Here is a 17,876-nt window from a genome sequence, read left to right as displayed (position 1 = left end):
ACTGAAGCTCAGCCACAGCCCCACTCTCTGAAGGCCTATTCCCACAAATCAATTACTTCATCACCAACTGAGGGATTCCAATCAGCATCCACTAATTACCCTAATGAAGCAAGCCTGCTCCCAGCCAGCTCACTGAGCAACAGCTGAAGGAGGCTGCAATCAGCACAGACAGGGGTGTCCCAGGGCAGATGGATAAGGGACAAAAGCTCTGCATGCCCCATAGTTTTCCTCCTACCCCTGGCAGATATCACCCCCCCCCAAGACAATCCTGAGAGCCACATGCAGGGCTGGATGCCCTTTGGGGATGCCAAGGGGTCCTCCTTCACCACACACAACCCACAGCGATCTGTTTGGTGAGGTCTGTTTGTCTTTAATTATCAAATTGCAAAGTATTTACAACAACATCATGAGAGATTCAAAGCATCTCCATCCCCCACCACCCCCCACGCCGGACATGGTCAGGATTTTCCAAAGATTTAAAAAAAAAAAAAAAAAGCTAAATATTTCTTACTTTGACACTGAAACAGGTTGGGGGGGTGGAGGTGTTGGGCTGGGGGGAGAGAAACAGATCCACGCACCCTGTGCATAGTCAGTGGGAGATGTTACAAAACACTTTATAAAATGGTACCAGCAGAACATCTCACACGGGGCTGCTTTGTACCAAAGAGCATCACTGGGGGTGGGGGGTGGGTAACCCTCTACTGGCTTCAGCAACAGACCAGCAATGGAGGGGATGGCACGGGGGCTCTGTGGAGCACAGGTGGGCCAGCAGCCCCCAGCCCTGCTCCATGCTATGGGAGCCCAAAGGCTGTGTGTCCATGTGTGTGTTTGCCTTTGTTCCCTCTGCTCAGCTCTTGGCTCACATCTGGCTACTGCCCGTCCCCACGTGCTGCTCTCAGAGCTTTCCCCTGGGGATGCAGGCACTGTGCACACTGTGTGGTGATGGCACACAAACATCGTGGGGTGTGGAGGTTTAAAGGCTGTGAGCGCTGGGGTGCAGCAGGACCTGCACCAAGGGAAACGTGACAAGGGATGAAGGGCTCCAATTCCCATTGTGAGTACAGAAATCCATGGGAACAGCCCTCCAAGCCAAAAGTGGGATCCCTCCATACTGCTACGAGCCCCTTTGCACTGAGTTCACTATTAAAACAGAGCCACCGACTGAGAACTCAGGTAATAAATAAGACGCCTGGGAACAAGTGGGAGGCAGCAGCGGCTCAGCTTGGTTCTCTGGAGGTGTTTTTGGCACTGGGTGTGAGCAATGGATAGGAGGTTCAGGACACAGGTGGTGATGGTGTGATGAGGGGCTCCAGCTGGGCACAGACAAGGACAGATGTTGGTACCACAGTGACAGCACACATAGCTTGGTCAGGTAATGGGAGGTGCTGGAGGGCTATGTACAGGGGTGCTCAGTGGGAGCTGCTGTGGGTACCAGGCTGAGCATGGATTGCTCTGACCTCCAACACATGGTACTGGGAGCGAGCAGGGAGCAGCTGGGTCTGTAAATGGCTCCCAGACGCTCCATGCTCCCTGATAAGCGGATGGCAGAAGCAGGGGGGATGGTGGCTAGAAACACATCGGTGGACAAAAGCAGTGCTGAAAGACAAGTAGTTCCCCCAGACACTGAACCCTGTGCCCGAGGATGGGTGGTTGCTGGAGGGAGACCACCAGGCTCCACGGGGCATCCCAAGGTCTGCTCTCCAGCTGCATCCGACCCAAAGCAGTGCCTTCCCCAGCACCAAATGTCTCTGCAAACAGCCTCGTGCAGACCAGAGTGAAGTGGGTGGGTGAATGGGTGAAGAAATTTGTGCTGATTTAAAAAAGGGGGTGCGGGAGGTGTGGGGCAGTGTGTCTGAGGAGGGAGGGGCTATCCCCCCATTTCTCTGGCTGCTGTGAGAACAGGGTCCTGTAAGCCACAGCTGTGCCAGCAGCCATCCTGCTGCTCCATTCGCCATCCTGAGCCTCAGTTCCGCTGGTGGCAGTGCCCGGGGCTCCTCTCGCCACCTCGTTAAGGGTGGCCCAGCAGTTTTAATGAGCAATGGGGCACCCGACACCTCACCATGCCGCATCTTGCTCTGGGGCTGCTCCTCAAAACGTGGCCCCTCTGCACAGAGCCAGCCCTCTGCGCCCCACAGCGAAGCCTCTGGCACCAAGAGGAGCTCCAGGCCTATAGGTTCTCTCCAGGCTGGTACTGGGGCTCTGTCGAGGTGAAGTAGTCCTCCAGGAAGGCCTGCAGGTACTCAAAGGTGGGCCGCTCCTCAGGGTCCTTCCGCCAGCACTGGCACATGAGGTCATGCAGTGATTCAGGGCACTCGGGTGGGCAAGGCATGCGGTAGCCCCGCTCCACCTGGTCCAGCACCTCCCTATTGACCATCCCTGTGGAAAGAAGGGCAGTGGGGCCGGGTCACGCACTGTGCCCAGCCCATGGGGTGTGGGGTTGGTGCCAGCTCTCACCTGGGTATGGCACCCGGCCCTTGGTGGTCAGCTCAGTCAGCAGGATGCCGAAGGACCAAACATCTGACTTGATGGTGAATCGGCCATACAGGGCTGCCTCGGGGGCTGTCCACTTGATGGGGAACTTGGCACCTGGGCAGGGAGGCAGAGTGAGGGGCTGCTCCCATCCACAGCCCGCAGACCCCCAACCTCATGGCCTGGGGCATCAAACCAACCTCTAGTCCCACTACCCGTGCCCCGCTCACACCTTGCCGTGCTGTGTACTCGTTGTCCTCGATGAGACGTGCCAGCCCAAAGTCAGCCACCTTGCACACCAGGTTCTCCCCCACCAGGATGTTGGCTGCCCGCAGGTCTCGGTGCACATAGTTCATCCTCTCCACATAGGCCATGCCAGACGCAATCTATAGGGCAGAGTGTGGGGACTGGGCTTTGCAGGGGACAAGAGGACCCCAACCACAGTGGGAATGGCTCCACAGCCAGAACCGATCCAGCTGATGGGAGCCAGGGTGCAAGAGGAATAGGAAGCAGGAACCCACCTGAGCAGCCATATCGACGAGCTGTGGCAGCCGCAGGTACTTGCCCATCTCTCCCTTCAGGAAGTCTAGGAGGCTCCCTGCGAGGAAGACAGCGGTCACCAATGGGCAGTACCATCCCCTGGCCACCCAGCAGCCCTGCTGTGCTCACCCTTGCTCATGTACTCAGTGACGATGTAGATGGGCTCCTCTGACACCACAGCGTACAGCTGAACCAGCTTCTCATGCCGGAGCTTCTTCATCACTTGTGCTTCCTGCAGGAAGGCTTCTGGGGACATCGTGCCGGGCTTCAGAGTCTTTATGGCCACTCTGGTGGTGCCGTTCCAGGTCCCTGCAGCACAAGACATGTTTACAAGGCTGCGTTCCACACCTGCTTCCCTACTGATGCGGATGATGACGCTGCATGTGGCTGTCCTTACCCATCCAGACCTCTCCAAAGCAGCCCTGCCCCAGCTTCACCTCCAGCCGCAGCGACTCCCGGGGAATTTCCCACGCATCCTTGGCGAGTCCTTGGGTCTGGGGCTTGGACGTGGGGCAGACATTGGTCAGGCGGTGGCACAAGCCATCAGCATGTTCTAGTGCAGCAGGGACAACACAAGTGATGCTTTGGTATTTGGGTGCACGACGTCTTCCCTGCACAACACCTTGGGCACCCAAACTCAGACACCTTCCCCTCTTTCTCAAACCCAAGTGGTGTTTCACCAGGGTCTGCCCACCTGCTTCAGCTCCTGCACTGGCATTCCCTTCATAAAACCATCAAGGTTGGAAAAGAGGATCAATATCCCCAAGTCCAAGCACCCCATCGCTAAGACACGTCCCTTAGCTCCACATCCACATACCTCAAACACCTCCATGGATGAGGTCTCCACCACTACCACCCATCCATAAACAAACTCTTCCCAATACCCAACCCAAACCCCCCCTGGCATCACCCAGACCCCAAGGGATGTGGGCAGGGGCTCTGGCCATACGCACTGGAGTAGTAGGCCACCAGCTGCTGCAGGCTGCCGAACTGTGTGCGCGAGGTGATGTAGAAGCCGCCGCTGTCCAGCTTGCGGATCTTGTAGTGCTTCACATTGAGCCCCTTGGCGTTGTCGAAGTCGGAAACGGAGAGGCAATAGGCACCTGAGGGCACAACAGAGTAAGAATCACAGAATCATAGAATCACAAGGTTGGAAAGGACCTACAAGATCATCCAGTCCAACCATCCTCCCATCATCACTGATACCACAAGCCACTAAACCAGATCTCGTAGCTCCTCATCCAGATGCCTCTTGAACAGTGCCAGGGATGGCAGCTCCACCACCTCCCTGTGCAGCCATTCCAGTGCCTGACCACTCTCTGAGAGAAAAAGTTTTTCCTTATGTGTAATCTAAACCTCCTCAGCATCCTCAGAAAGCCAAGCTCTTGGGATCAAACTTACACATTTGGGAGGAACAAAACAAGGATAAAGAGTCTATAGCCTTGAAAGAGGAGCCTAAAAATCCATCATTGCCTCCACTTAGTTCCTCACAAGTGAGATTTTGCCATTAGACAGAGGTTAGGAAAGAACAGAACTCATTTGCCTAGGGACAAAAAGAATGCACAAAAAAGCCCAGGAGAGGACATGGTGTTGTTCCCAACACTTCAGAGTTACATGGGCACATCAGTGGGGAAACCATTAGTGGGTAAACCAGGATGTCATGCATGGGACACCTCTGCCTCCAGCTCGGACAAGAACAGAGTGGGAACGGGACATCTATAAAAGCAAAACGTGTGAAACTGTGGGTGAATGCAGAGCAGGAGGCTCATCTCCTTTGGTAAACCTGTGTCAGGGGGATTGGGACGACATGGTGACCAAGTGCTGGAGGACCCCTACAGGGCTGCTCCCAGAAGTGAGGGGGAGGAGGGAAGGGGGATTTGGGGGTTACCTTTTGTTGTCTCGCTCTCCCGGACCAGGAAGGTTCCCCGGGGGTTTTCAGGGTTGAGCAGCAGCCGCTCGGACTCCCGACGAGTGATCTTCCCAAAGTACCACCTGTGGGAGCAAGCAGCAGCCTCAGCATCACCGAGCAGGGCTCTGCTCAGCACCCTCACTCCAAAAACCTCCTGAAACATGGGTAGCTCGAGGTCACCCAACTCCCTTTGCTTTTGTTATTGCGGGCAGCTGTGCGACTTCTGCTTTCCATATGCAATGGTCACTCTGTGTCATCAGGGCCCTCATCTGCAAATGCAGAGTTTGCAGTTTCCCTGTGCCTGGAAGGGAGGCTGCACAACCACGCGCTGTGCAAACACACAGAGCTCTGTGTGCCTCAAGGAGAGGCAGAAAAATGCTTAACGGTGTTAGAAACAAAACAAAATGAAAAGAAATAAGCAAAACATCAAAACAGGCAGGTGCCATTTAGGTTTTGCCTGGGAGGAGAGGGACAGCAGAGAGGGAAAAGTGCTCAGAGAGTGTTTTTGTCATTGTTTGTTTCAAAACTGTCTAAAAATGGCAATTACTCTTCAGCCTGGATGGAGTCTGAGGGCGCGACATAGTTACTGGGGATGTAGCCCGTCTGTCCTGTAGTGAGGGAATGAGCCAGCCACCAGTCACCTTCCCTGCAAGAGAACCAAAACACACTCAGTGTGAAGCCAAAGAGCCCACAGCACCCTGGGTCGGGCCCTGTCCCACCTCTGGGTACTGTCCCCATGTCCCCAGAGGAAATGTGGGACAGGGATGAGCCAGCAGAGCCCAGCCCGGGGGGGACGGCAGTGAGAAGCACCCACACCCAGCCTGCAGCAGGACCCGCTCCCCACAGAGACCCCAAGGAGGGCAGCAGTGAGACCCATCGGCCCCAAATCCTTTAGGGGTTCCCCAGGATGAGCAGCATCTCCACGGTGCTGGTCGCCCACTAAAGGAGGGTGTCCTTGCTGGAGAGATAGCAAGGCAAATACCTTTGGAGCCATCTGAATTTGAGCCGGATCTGGCTGGAGATTGAGACGCATTGGAAATCCCAGCGAGCAGATAAGCAACAGGCAAAGGGGTAGGGAGGGGAAATGGGAGAAAAGCAACAGAATGATGGCAGCGATTAAAAAAGGCGCCAGGAGAAACAAAAGACGACAGAATTTGTTAAACACAGGCTGCAGAAAAGCAACAAAAGGGAGAAAATAAACAAGTGAAGGAGAAGGGTGGAATGCTGGATCCAGAGGACATGGGGCAGCCGTGCTGGTGCCACGGGGAGGGGGATGAGAGCTGCTCTATGGGCAAAGCCTGGCTGTGGTGCAGTGGGTTCAACCCCTTTGCAGCACAGATGCACCCCAGTGCTGTCCCCAAGCCCTGGGGCTGCCAGGAGGTGGCTGCAGGTGCTGGCAGGGTGCAGGAGCCTTCACCCGCTGTGCTCCATGCCCTCCCCCATCACACTCCACAGGCTGCTGGGCAGGAAAGGACAATGAATGGACCCCAGGAGGCAGCTTCCCCTTCCAGGCAGGCAGCAGGGGGTTCCTCCACCACCTCCGTGTCCTCAGCCATCAAAGACAACCGTCTCATTTATTCTGACCGCCAGGGAGACGGGGCTGCAGGGAAACCACAGCTCGGTGTGGGCAAGGACCAGAGGGCTGAGGAGGCACGGAGCAGCAGAGCTGCAGCCCAGCACCTCACTGCGTGCCCGGAACAGGGGCAGGAACCGCCCTGGTCCTGCTCCCATGGGGCCAACAGTGAATGTCTGCTGGGAAATGGCCAGATCCTGACTGGCGGCTCTGTTTGTTCCAGCACGGGCTGAATGGCTGTCATCTGGGAATACAGCAAACAACAAACTATTCCAAAAGCGCCGCAGTGGGGGGAGAAAAATCATCGCTGGCATCAAAACAAAGCATTTCAATAATTCCCTGCACAGCTCTACCCAAAACACCCTGTTACAACCCTGCTGCCTGCCAGCTGATGGGGAAGGGGCCTGCTCCTGCTGGGAGCAGTACTGCAATCCTTCCTGCACTGGGTGGGTGCGTTGGGCCATCAGGGAGGGGGAAGGTTGCTGCTGGCCTCTGGAAGTGTGCAGAGTAGGGAGCTGCACACCCAGCCTGGCACAGCAGCTGGGAAGCACCAAACACCCCACATGAAGGCTTTCTGTGCACCACGAAAGCCCTGCAAGCAAAACAGGCCAAACTTCATGAGTGGAGCCATTCAACAGTGAGCGTTGGAGAGAGGAGAACAAGGACCCAGCTGAAAATGCTTTGCTGGAACAGTGCTGGGTCACTGCAGCAGTGCTCCCTGCAGACAGCCCCATGCCTCTCCATTCTCACTGCAGAGCTGCAGGGCTGTGCTGTGCATCTGGACAGAGCACACCAGCACTGCACCACTCACCAGCCCAGCCTCTGCCCCACGCTGTGCATCCAGCAACAGATGGATGTGCTCTTAGAAAGGGGATGGAGAGCAAAGAACCAGACCCTGTGGAAGTATCCCGATCCCCAGAGTGACTCATTAAAAATAATAATAATAATAATAAAGAGGATATGGAAAAAAAATAATAATCAAAAAATAAATGGAAAAACAAAAATACCAGGAAGGAGCAGAAACCCAAATGAGGCAGGACTGCAGAGGGGTCAAACAGACAGGAGGGTGGCAGCAGCTCTGAGTGGGCAGCAGGCAGGTTTTTACCAAGGAAGGTCATTAACAATAATCATAACCCGCAATACACACCTGACGTCCACTTTTCTCCTATATGAAAGCATGGCGTGCAGAGAGAAAAAACACAGTCAGGAGAGAAGCTGAGATCAGAGGCACCGAGGCAGCATGGAGGGAAGCACCCAAGGCAGAGGAGATGCATCCGGGCCAATGAGAGGCAGCTGAGAGCTGATGGGGACAGGGAACCTGGGCTGGGGGACCTGAGCTGGCTATAGGACAAGGCAAGGACTTGGAGGCAGGTGTAGAGGTCAGGGGAGCAGAGCAGCCCAGTGTCTTCGGACACGTCACCAGGAGAGGTGGCCCTCTGCAAGACTTGGCTTAGGGACCCCCAGAGCTCCCAGAAGGGGTGAAGCTGATGTGGGGTGGGTTGCAGGGACACTCACGTGTTGTTGACAATCTGCAGGCGTTCTCCTTTCTTGAAGGACAAATCTGTTTCAGTCCGGGACTCGTAGTCATAGAGAGCCACGAAGGTGGTGACACCGCCTGCAACACAGATCACTCAGGGCAGGCTTCACTCTGGGTGTCCCACATCCCACCGCCCACCCTCCAGCTCCCAAACAAAGCCCCCCAATAGCAGGAGAACCCATCACCACCACAGGAAGCTGGAACACAATCCCAGCCCACAGCCCACAGCCACTCCATGCCATACTGACCAGCCAACGCCCCGGCACGCTGCGGCGACGTGACGGTGTCAGAAGTGTTGAAGCCCCCGAAGAGTTTGGGCTCGGTGGCCACGGTCCCGAAGGAGCGGCTGGGGGTGCGGTGTGTGTCGGGGGCTGCTGTCTTGTTGGGGGTCTGTGAGGCTGGGAACCCCCCATGGTGGGCGCTGTCGGGTGGCTCCAGGCTGCGCCGGCGCTGGCTGGGGTCCTTGGGCTTACTCTTACTGCTCCCCATGGTGGTGGGCTGGGAGAGAGAGAGAGATGTGTGTGTGCAGAAGGTATTTAATAATAATACTAGTAGCCCAGCCCAGAAACAAGAGCTGGATGGCAGAGCTGCTGCAACACACAGTCACCGCATGGCACATTGTTCCTGGTGCCCCAAAGCCTTTCCTGCATGATGTGAGAGCCCTACAGCATCTGCATGGCCATGCTTCTGGACACAAAAGGGTTTCTGTCAGGTCACAGATGGGATGCAGACAAACACTCATAAGCAAGACCCAGACAAATGGATATTGTCTGGATACAAGCTGGGATTCCTCCAAACTCACGGGACCCACAGCTGCATTTTAAATGCTGAGGATGCTCAAGTGAAGCCCAAAGCTCACAGCAAAGCAAAGCCCTGGAAAAAGCGAGTGGGAAAAGCTTCAATCAGGAGCAGTTTAAGGCAGTTAGCAGCTAAAGACCAAGGGATCGCTGCTGTATATATAGTGCTGCTTTCCCTTCCACTCAAGATCATGCTCTATAAATACCTCCAAGGTAATGATATAAATGAAGGAAGGGAATTACTCGCAGTCTCCAAAGATGGCAGGATACACAGCAGTGTCCTAAAGCTATGGAAGGGAATATTTAGGCTAGATCACGCATAGCACAATGGAGAAGGGAGGTGGAGAATCTCTCTAGTAAGGAAACCCGGGCAGGTAGGAGTGGAGGCAGGAGAACAGCAGGGAAAGCAGGTCCTTGGGAAGAAGAAGGAAAGCCCCCTCCTGTAACACGAGCCACCCCCATCTCCTCACCCCCTGCTCACCTCTGCAGGGTTTGGCACCCACTGCGCTGCCGGGGCCGCAGGGACGTGGCCATGGGCTCGTGACAGCCCACGTGGCTGTGAGCAAGGAGCAGCTTCCCCCAGCATTGCACTTCCCCAAGCACTGAGCACCGGGCGGGTGGTGGGGGCTGAGCTGCGGCCCTGGGGTTCACCCAGCAGCAACCTCCCAACCCAGAGCACAATCAAACAACCAGACTGCAAAAACAGCCGTGGCCAGCAGCGACAGGATTCGTGTGCAATGTTATTATGTGTGCAATGTGCCACGGGTGTGCTCGGAGCTGCACACCCAGCTCACACACAGCAGGACTGATACCCACTGGTTGCACACTTTGCTCACCCAGCACCAACAGGATGGGACCCCCCAGCCGTGCCTTACCTGCACGTCCCAGGTACTGCCTGGCCACAGTGCTGTGTGAGGCCACCAGCAGACTCAGCTCAACTCCTGCAGCACAGACACAGACAGATGGGTGTCAGTGGTTCCTTCCCCGCTGCCCTCACCCGCCGCAGGCTGCTGTGCCCACCCTCCTCCTCCTCCTGTTCGCCCACCCAGCAATCCCACAGTGCAGGGCTGGCAGCCGACGGCTCTGATCTCTCATGTGTGAAGGGGACAATTCTCTGCTCCACTTCATCACGCCCACCCGGCGAGGGGCAAGGGGGTGGCGGGGGGCAGCCCTGGGCAGTGCACAGTGCTGGGAAGGCAGGGGGACACGTGGCTGCTGGGTCACCCCAACCTCCTGTGGGCTTTTCATTTCTTTCCCAATGGCAGAGAAGCAAACCAGCCCCTTTGGATGTTCCATAGGGTGTTTCCAGCCCCACCGCTCCACGTCAGATGGCTGCAGGGACACGGGGACCTTGTCACCTGGGCTGTGAGTCGCCCTCTCCATCCCCAGCAGCGCCGATGTGACACGGCATAAAGCACACACAAGATCCTGCTGCACTTCACGCTGCTCCAGCCCCAACTCGAGGAGCCTCGTGCAGCAACGCTCCAGGCTCCGTCCATTCCCAAAGGGCCGCACAGGGCACACAGCACAGCACACAGCCACGCAAGGGCTGCAGTGCACATCCAGCACCTCCAGCCAGGCACTGTGCTGAGGACGTGCCACGCCGCGGGTTTGTTTTGACATCCATCCCCCCCCCCCCCCCCGCCAATAAACTTGGTGTCTATTTTTAGTGTGTTTGATAACGAGCAGTGGCTGATTGACAGCTCTTTACTACTTGAATGGTTTGTAATTTGTACTCGCCTAATATTTGCCGGCAATAATTGCACAGCAGGATGGAAGGTGGGGGAGGCTGCAGCCCCAACCTTGGGTTGCAGCACACACAAATACAGCTGCAGCGTGGCTGCACGTGGTCCCCACATCCCTGGCACTCTCACAGTGGCCCCACGGGAGCATCCCTGGGGTGACAAAGTGTTCCATCCCCGCTGGGATGCTAAGTGCTGAGCTTTGCACAAAGCCTGGTCCCCTATTCCCCCCCTGCAAACACCGAGCTGCACATCCCTGCTCAGGGCACAGCAGGCAGAAGAACCCCAGCCAGAGGGCACCCGGCCCTCCCTGCTCCCAAAGCAATTAAAACCGAGGCACACACTCAGCTGCACAGCTCAGCTCCCATCACATCACAGCTGCACAGCAGGGTGGGAGCGCTGCTCATCAGCACCAACGGCCCCAGGGTTTATGCCCACCCCCCAGAATTACAGCCAGCAAGGTGGGAGGTGAGGAGAGACGGCACCTGTGCCCTACCTTGCAGGGATGCTGTGGGAAAGCAGCACCAGGGGAAGCAGCTGCTCAGGGTCATCCGTCTCCTGCAGACAGGCTGTGTGCTGCACCGGGCGGCTCAAGGATACAAAGGGAGTTGTAAGAGCCACGCCAGCAGCAGGGCTGGCACTATGATGGGGCACCAGCTTATCTATTTTCTTTTGTTTTATTTTTTTTTCCTCCTCTCAAAGACGCAAACAAAAGACACTGATTGGGAGCAGACGAAACACTGAAATGCCACATTTGCTGCCTTCTGTGCTGCAGAAAGCGGAGACCTTGGGAGAATCTGCAACATGCTGGGGCCCAGCCAGACAGTGAAGCCTTGGGGGGGATAGATCTGCCGACACACCACGTCCTTGGGCTGCTGGGTGGGCGCCGAGCAGGCGGGATGGGACAGAGCTCCAGGCAGGAAGATTGGCATGGGGACACCACACAGTGCCTCACTACTGGGTTTAAATCCCCCCTCAACTCTGTGTCCCTTCCCTTCCCTGCAGCACGGCTGCAGAGAGACTCCGCCAGCCCTGCCTGGAAGAGCTGTGCGTTAACCCCAGTCTGGTTTGCAGCATAAAAAGCTGAGAGCATCCTTTTGGATATAAGGAGCGGGATGAGGGGCCAGTACAGCCTGAGGTTTCCCCCCATGCTCCGTCAGCTCACACAGCACAGCACGATGAATGACTGCACCTGTCTGCTGCCAGACTGACAAATGGAGCAGGCAGTGCACTGGGCAGACAAAGCCATGGTGCGGCACAGAGGAACCGGGGACAGCAGAACAGGGTGGGAATGCAGCCCCAAGCCCTTGTGCACAGCAGGCATCCCTACAGATGGAAGTGTGGACGGGCTGGTGTGGGGCACAGAGCTCGTGTGAGCATCATGCAGCAGCATGGGGTGACGGCAGCTGCCAGCAGGGCACAGCATGGCACATCTCTGCACATCAGCGTGTGCCCCTACATGGACAGGTGGTACTAGGGATGCTGCTGAGATTTTTGCTCATTATGGGGCTGCTGGGATGGATCCTGCAACATGAGCACCTTGCAGGGCACCACAGCAGCACCAAACCACACTTCATCACCAGCTCATACAGCAAGGGAGCAGCCAACCCTGGGACCCCCACTTCATCCAGGGATGGCATCCAAAGGCACCTGAACCAGCACAGCCCTGCCCATCCCTCCATATCTCCCCAGGACAAATCCATGCAGGACCACAGTGAAGGCAAGGTGCAGCTGTGTGCTCCCAGCAGAAGCAATGCGCAGCCGCTCCCATCCCACTCCATCAACTCCTGTTACGTGTAAAGACATCTTAATTAAAGCCTCACGGCCCAACCTGGCAGAGGCTGGTGGGTCACGAAAAGGCAGAGGATAATTAAATGAACCATCCAAATTCATCCCCCCGAGCACAGGGGAGTCACATTTGGTAGCAATGCAGAACGCCTGCAAAAAGACGTGTCGAAACAGGAGCTGGAAAGCGCAAAACAAACCCTGAGCAGCACAGACACGGGTTATGGATGTTCATCTGGACAAGAAATGCAGAACCATTGAATCACCTCCAGGGCACCTAAACCAGGGCTCCCCCAACTGCACATGGAACAAGAACATGGGTCCTGCAAACCCATCCTGAGCTTGTTGTTTGCACACACAGATTGCCAGCCCAGTCCCAATCAGCACTACCCAAACACGCACAAAGCCCTTGGTGTGCATTAACATGGATTGTGCCTCTCCCAGACAGGTGATGAGGGCACTGCTCTTCTCCTGCTCAGCCCAGGAGAGGCAAACAGAAGGAATGCTGCCCCGTGCCCTGGTGCTGGGAAGCACTGACATGGAGCAGGGCCAGAATCAGACCTAACCACAGGGCAACACAGCCCCCTGCGCCCCAAAAGACTCTTGTCAATCCCACCCCAGGACACACTGCCCACCTGTGGGCTCCCTGTTAATTCTCATGTTCTGAGTGTCCTCAGAAGAGCAGCACGAAGCCGTGCATTTCAGTTCCCCATTCCTGCAGCAAACTCTCCCACTTCCAGGACAGTTGCAGAAAACGGAGCTCACTTCTGCTTTCTACATGGAGAGATCTGCCCGGGGCACCGCAGGGGATGGTGGCATCGCCCAGCCCCTCCGGGCTGCCAGCAAAGGGCTGACACGGGCAATGGATGCAACCGGGTGGTGCCACCCACCCATGCGGCGATTTCACAGCCAGGAAGGAGGATAAGGAGGATAGCAGCTCCACGGGCAGCCGCAGGAAGGGGCGAGGAACACGTGGCAGACAGAAAAGCTCCAGATATGAGCAAGTCGCAGCCACCCCGGCCGTGCTGGCGTCACTGCTGAAACATTTCCCCACTCAGAACCAGCCCAGCCAGTCCGGCCGGGAGCTGCCCGGCTTTCCCAGCTGCAGCCCCGGGGCACGGACCCCCAGGGGGCCCCGCAGGATCCGTGCAGCACAGAGCCCTGCAACACACACCCAGAGCTGCAACAGCTGCGTTCAGAGCGGGGCCAGGAATCGGCTCCCTCCCTGCCCCACCGCTGGATGGGGGCCCGCAGGCACAGCTCTGCGCTCAGCCGGTCCCGCAGCCGCTGCGGCCTTCAGCGCTATTTGTCACCAAAACAAAGCTCGGGATACAGCAGAAGCTCAGCGAAATGAGGGGTCTGGAGGGGCGAGCTGAGATCACACAGAGCCCCGCCGTGTCCCCGTGCCCATAGAGCCGCGCTGGATGCCCCGGCTGTGCCCTGACTGATGCAGGCTGTGCTGGATGCTCGGAGCCTGCCGAGGTGCAGCTCACACTGCTCTGCTCGCTACGAACAGCCCCAGCAGATGCAAAACAAAGGAAAACGCTGAGCTGGTGGCTTTCAGCCCCGCCGTTCCTGGAGGTGAGAAGCAGGCTGTGCACACAGCCCAGCCCTGCGCTGCTCACTCAGGTGCCCAGAACCCACCTGGGTAATAGGAGTCACTGACACAGGATGAGCTGCAGATACACTGACCCTCCAGCTCCCAGCGATGGCCCCACACCTGGTCCCAGTGCTCTGAGCCTGTCCACCCTGTGAGCTTCCAATGCAGCCCTCCACCCTGCCCCATGTGCTGGCCACCACCAGTGGGATTCGGGCCATCCCCATCCCATCCACCCCCAGCACAGCACAGCCTGCACTCACCCCATCCCACAGACAGCAGCTCAGCATTCCCACCCATGAGGACACAACCCCACGCCGGGGTGGCAGTGCAGCTCCCCAGGGCTGCAGTGCTCCCTTATCTTGCAGTGGCTGCTGCCAGGGGAAGGAAAGAGCCCAGCTGAACAGGGAGGGACTCCAAGAGCTGCTGCCACTGTGCTTTTTTTCCATATTGCAGAAGTTCTCCAGCTCACGGTTCCGCCCTGGGAACATCCAGACCCACGAGGTGCTGCAGCACCACGGTGCCATTTGGGACTGGGAAACTGCAGCCAGGACCAGGCACAGTGTGGGAGTGGGGACCCTGTGTGCAAGGATGGCGTGTGGCAGCGGGCACAGCCCAGTGCTGTGAGCCCACTGTGCCCAATGACACTGGGCTTTGGAATGGAGAAAGGCTGAGGGGTGAGACTGTGTTATCTCCGGGTGCTGCAGTTCCCCATTTTCCTCTCCAAACCCTTCACCAACGCAGACCTCAAGACAGGACCCCTCACGTTACACTGTGGGTATTCCAGCTCCTCCACACCTCTGCACAGCACAGCCATCCTGGGGCTGGGAGCAGCCCCCCATAAGGTCTGAAGCAAAGCCACCAGCCAGACCCCAGCTTCCCCAGAGCTTCTCCTCCCTGTATCCCCACTATTGCTTTCATCCCCTCCACATCTCCAGCACTGCTTTGCCCCCCCCGGCAGCTCCCAGTGCATCCCAAGCATTCCCAGCTCTGTGCCCAGGAGGGCAGTGAGGAGATCCGTAGCCTGGAGGGAAGTCAGAGCAAGACGCAGATTTACAGGTCCTGGTTCCTGGCCCACGTTCAAACCACATGAAATCTGTTTCAAGGCTTTCTTTTCAGCCTGTGCATGTGCAGAGGCATGTGCAAAGCAGTGCCACTTCCCTCACACCAAGGTCACAGCACCAGAGCAGGGCTGCACTGAGCATATGGCCCACACCAACCAGCTCCTTTTTCCCCTGGCCAAGCAGACTGCAGAGCAGACTATCACACAGCATCACACTCCAGGGAGCTGACCCACACTGCTCACCCTGCATCCACACTTCCGAGAGGGCTTTGAGCTCAGAAGCTCTGAGGAAGTGAGGTCAGCTGGGAAATGGTTCCCAGAGATAAAGGGCCAAGTTAGAAACCGTGCTGCAGGACGGATGGTACAGGAAGCAATAGTGCTGCAGATAGCCCTTGGTGCTTCCCCTGCCATGCCTGGGGTGGTGCGGGGCAGCAGTGATGCACGGCTGTGCTTCCCCTTAGGCACGTGGACTGAGTGCTCCAGCCCAGGGCTTGCTGCAACCCCTTCTCCATCCAGACGTGGCACGTGCTCACTGGTCATTAAAACATGTCATTGTGAGCCAGCCCGGAGCCCATGTCCCCTCTGTGCCACCAGTTTGTTCCTTGTGTATGCAGCAGAGCCTTCACACATCAGACTCTGCAAATTACGGCCCCTTCCCTCGCTGTGCTGGGACAGACAGACCCACCTGGGTGATCTTGAGTCACTCCAGGACAATGTCATTCAAAAGCAGAGGTATCTGTAGGGCATCTCCATCACACAGGGAGCACTGCAAGGCCACTGACAATCTTAACAGCGAGCACTGCACATCCCTCTGCTGTGATGGCCCATAAGCAACCCCAGCTCCAAAATCACCGGGCTGTATTTTGGGGAAGCTCCTGAGCACGAGGTGCTCAGATAAGATCCAAAGCTAAGAAGATAAGGTCAAAGCTTGGGAATGGGTGCAGCCCACAGCCTGCTAAGGAGAGGTGCAGTGGGATCACAGACAGGCTCACAGTGGCACAGTGCTCCCCAGGGAGCCTCATCTCAGACACTGAGCAGCAGAGGTTTGTCCATGGGCCAACCATTGAGCCAGCACGAAGCAGCACAAACAAGCAGCAGCAGCAGGGGATCATCCTGCAGAAGAGTGCAGGGGAACAACAGCATCACACTGCTCCCAAGCACAAGGTCACCGGCATCCCACCACATGCCCCATCACATCCCTGGGGACAGGGGTGAGCACCAGCACGGAAGGAGGAAAAACACCAAACTGAGTCTTTTGTTGCCACATTCCCACAGCTCCGTTTACATCCGATGCTGTTGGATCAGTGCTGTCCCATTCCCAGCACTCAGGCACTGAGCACCCTACGGGCTCCAAACACCACTGAGTGGGGGAACATCACCCACGGGAGCTGCTCCCTGTACCCTCAGAGCTCCCGGGCAGCAGAGAGAAGGGACGGTCAAGAGGAAACCAAACTGCCGTGGGGCTGAGCCGGGGACCGAGCGCACTGCATGGGGTCACGGTCAGCAGGGGAAAGTCCACCCAGGCCCCGGCGTGGTTCAGACAAGTCCCACGGTGCTTCCTCGCGGCGGAGACACGCACAGCAGCCGGGCTGCTCCGGGAGAACCTGCCGGCCGGGTACAGCCCTTCCCCGGGCAGCGCGGGGCTCTGCAGCCTCCCCGGGCGAGGGCAGAGCGAACGCCCGGCGGAGCGCGGACACGAGCCCCGAATCACCGACGAGCGAATATCGAGAGGGAAACGGAGCAGGAGACATCAAAGCAGGGGGGCGATGAATATTTCATGCCCCGGCCTGCACACAGCCCGGCTCTCCCTGCTCTGCTCTCCCAGTGTTTCCCGCAGCCCCCGATCACAACAAAGGGGAGTGCGGGCAGGCGGGGCCGGACCCCGCAGCTCCCCCCTCCGCTCCCCCGGCGGGCCCGTCCCCATCCCCCGGCAGCCCCGCAGCCGGCCCCGGGACCCCGCGCACTCTCCGCCGGACCCACGGCCGCCCCACGCAACCCGGAGCCGCCCCGCCGTTACCGCGGGCATTACGGAGCCGCCCCGCTGCCACCCGGGCATCCTCCACCGCACGGCGAGCATCTCCCGCCGGCCCCGCAGCCGGACCCCGCGGGGACCATCCCCGCCGCCGGACCCCGCGCAGCCCCCGCTCACCTCCCGCGTGTGCGCCCCGCGAGGCCGGACCCCGCCGCTCCCCTCCAGGGCTCGGCCGCGGCTTTGTCTCCGTGCCGGGGGCGCGGCCGCCGCCCCCCGCAGCCGCCGCCGCCGCTCTGGGTGCCCGCACCGCGGGCCGGGCCGTGCCGGACGCTCAGGGCTGCGCCGCCGGCAGCATCGCGCAGCACCGCGGATCCGGAGCGCCGCTTCCCCGCCCCCGATCACCCCTTGTACGGGGTGTGTGTGTGTGTGTGTGTGTGTGTGTGTGTGTAAGGGGGGAACAGCCCACAGGGAGGGAAAAAAAACTAGGAATATGGCAGCAGTAAACCGGAAACGGCTTATAGGAAAAAAAAAAAAAAAAAGAAAAGAAAAATCGCCGAGCCCCTCCCCTCGGGTTTTTTTTTTTTTTCTTTTAAGGAAGAAGCCTCCGGGCTGCCGGGCTCGGCGGGGTGCGGAGCAGCGACCGGAGCCGCCCCCGCCCGCGGCTCTACCGACGCACCCCGTCCCGGAGCCGCCCGGTCGCGGCGGGGCCACGCGTGGGAGCGCGGCGCGGTTCTGAGCTCGGCTCCGAGCTGCCCGCCCGGGATCGGCGAGAGGAGAGCGGTGATTTGCACTGAGGTTACAACCCGGCTGCTTTGCGGTTCGCTTTTATTATAGCGACCGGGGCACGCAGCGAACAGCCGCTTTGTGATGGATTCTGCGCCCTCCTGCATCC

General features: G+C 58.1%; 1 protein-coding gene and 1 pseudogene across 1 annotated transcript; both read right to left on the bottom strand.

Annotated features, from left to right (window-relative positions):
* Positions 1-347: 347 nt before the first annotated feature.
* Positions 348-2,062, bottom strand: LOC107322946 (annotated as a pseudogene).
* Positions 675-17,425, bottom strand: SRC (SRC proto-oncogene, non-receptor tyrosine kinase). The gene is made up of 13 exons (XM_015881496.1): positions 17,162-17,425; positions 9,701-9,766; positions 8,277-8,526; positions 8,007-8,106; positions 5,466-5,564; positions 4,898-5,001; positions 3,963-4,112; positions 3,407-3,562; positions 3,139-3,318; positions 2,991-3,067; positions 2,702-2,855; positions 2,455-2,586; positions 675-2,376 (listed from the first exon to the last, which is right to left on the bottom strand). The coding sequence occupies exons 3-13, from the start codon at positions 8,515-8,517 to the stop codon at positions 2,168-2,170; spliced, it is 1,602 nt and encodes a 533-aa protein (XP_015736982.1). The 5' UTR covers positions 8,518-8,526; positions 9,701-9,766; positions 17,162-17,425; the 3' UTR covers positions 675-2,167.
* Positions 17,426-17,876: the final 451 nt, after the last annotated feature.

This window comes from Coturnix japonica, chromosome 20, assembly GCF_001577835.2.
Source record: "Coturnix japonica isolate 7356 chromosome 20, Coturnix japonica 2.1, whole genome shotgun sequence".
NCBI classification, from domain to species: Eukaryota; Metazoa; Chordata; class Aves; order Galliformes; family Phasianidae; genus Coturnix; species Coturnix japonica.
Note: the sequence above shows the minus strand (reverse complement) of the source record. Positions and strands in the feature narration are given on the sequence as shown.

What these genes read in the sequence shown, in the direction of transcription:
- SRC (XM_015881496.1), bottom strand. Translation starts at nt 8,517, where the DNA reads ATGGGGAGCAGTAAGAGTAAGCCCAAGGACCCCAGCCAGCGCCGGCGC. An exon ending in GACTCCATCCAGGCTGAAGA is followed by an intron (nt 5,002 to 5,465) that starts GTAATTGCCATT and finishes TTGCTCCCACAG; the next exon opens with GTGGTACTTTGGGAAGATCA. An exon ending in TCGTCGATATGGCTGCTCAG is followed by an intron (nt 2,856 to 2,990) that starts GTGGGTTCCTGC and finishes TCTGCCCTATAG; the next exon opens with ATTGCGTCTGGCATGGCCTA.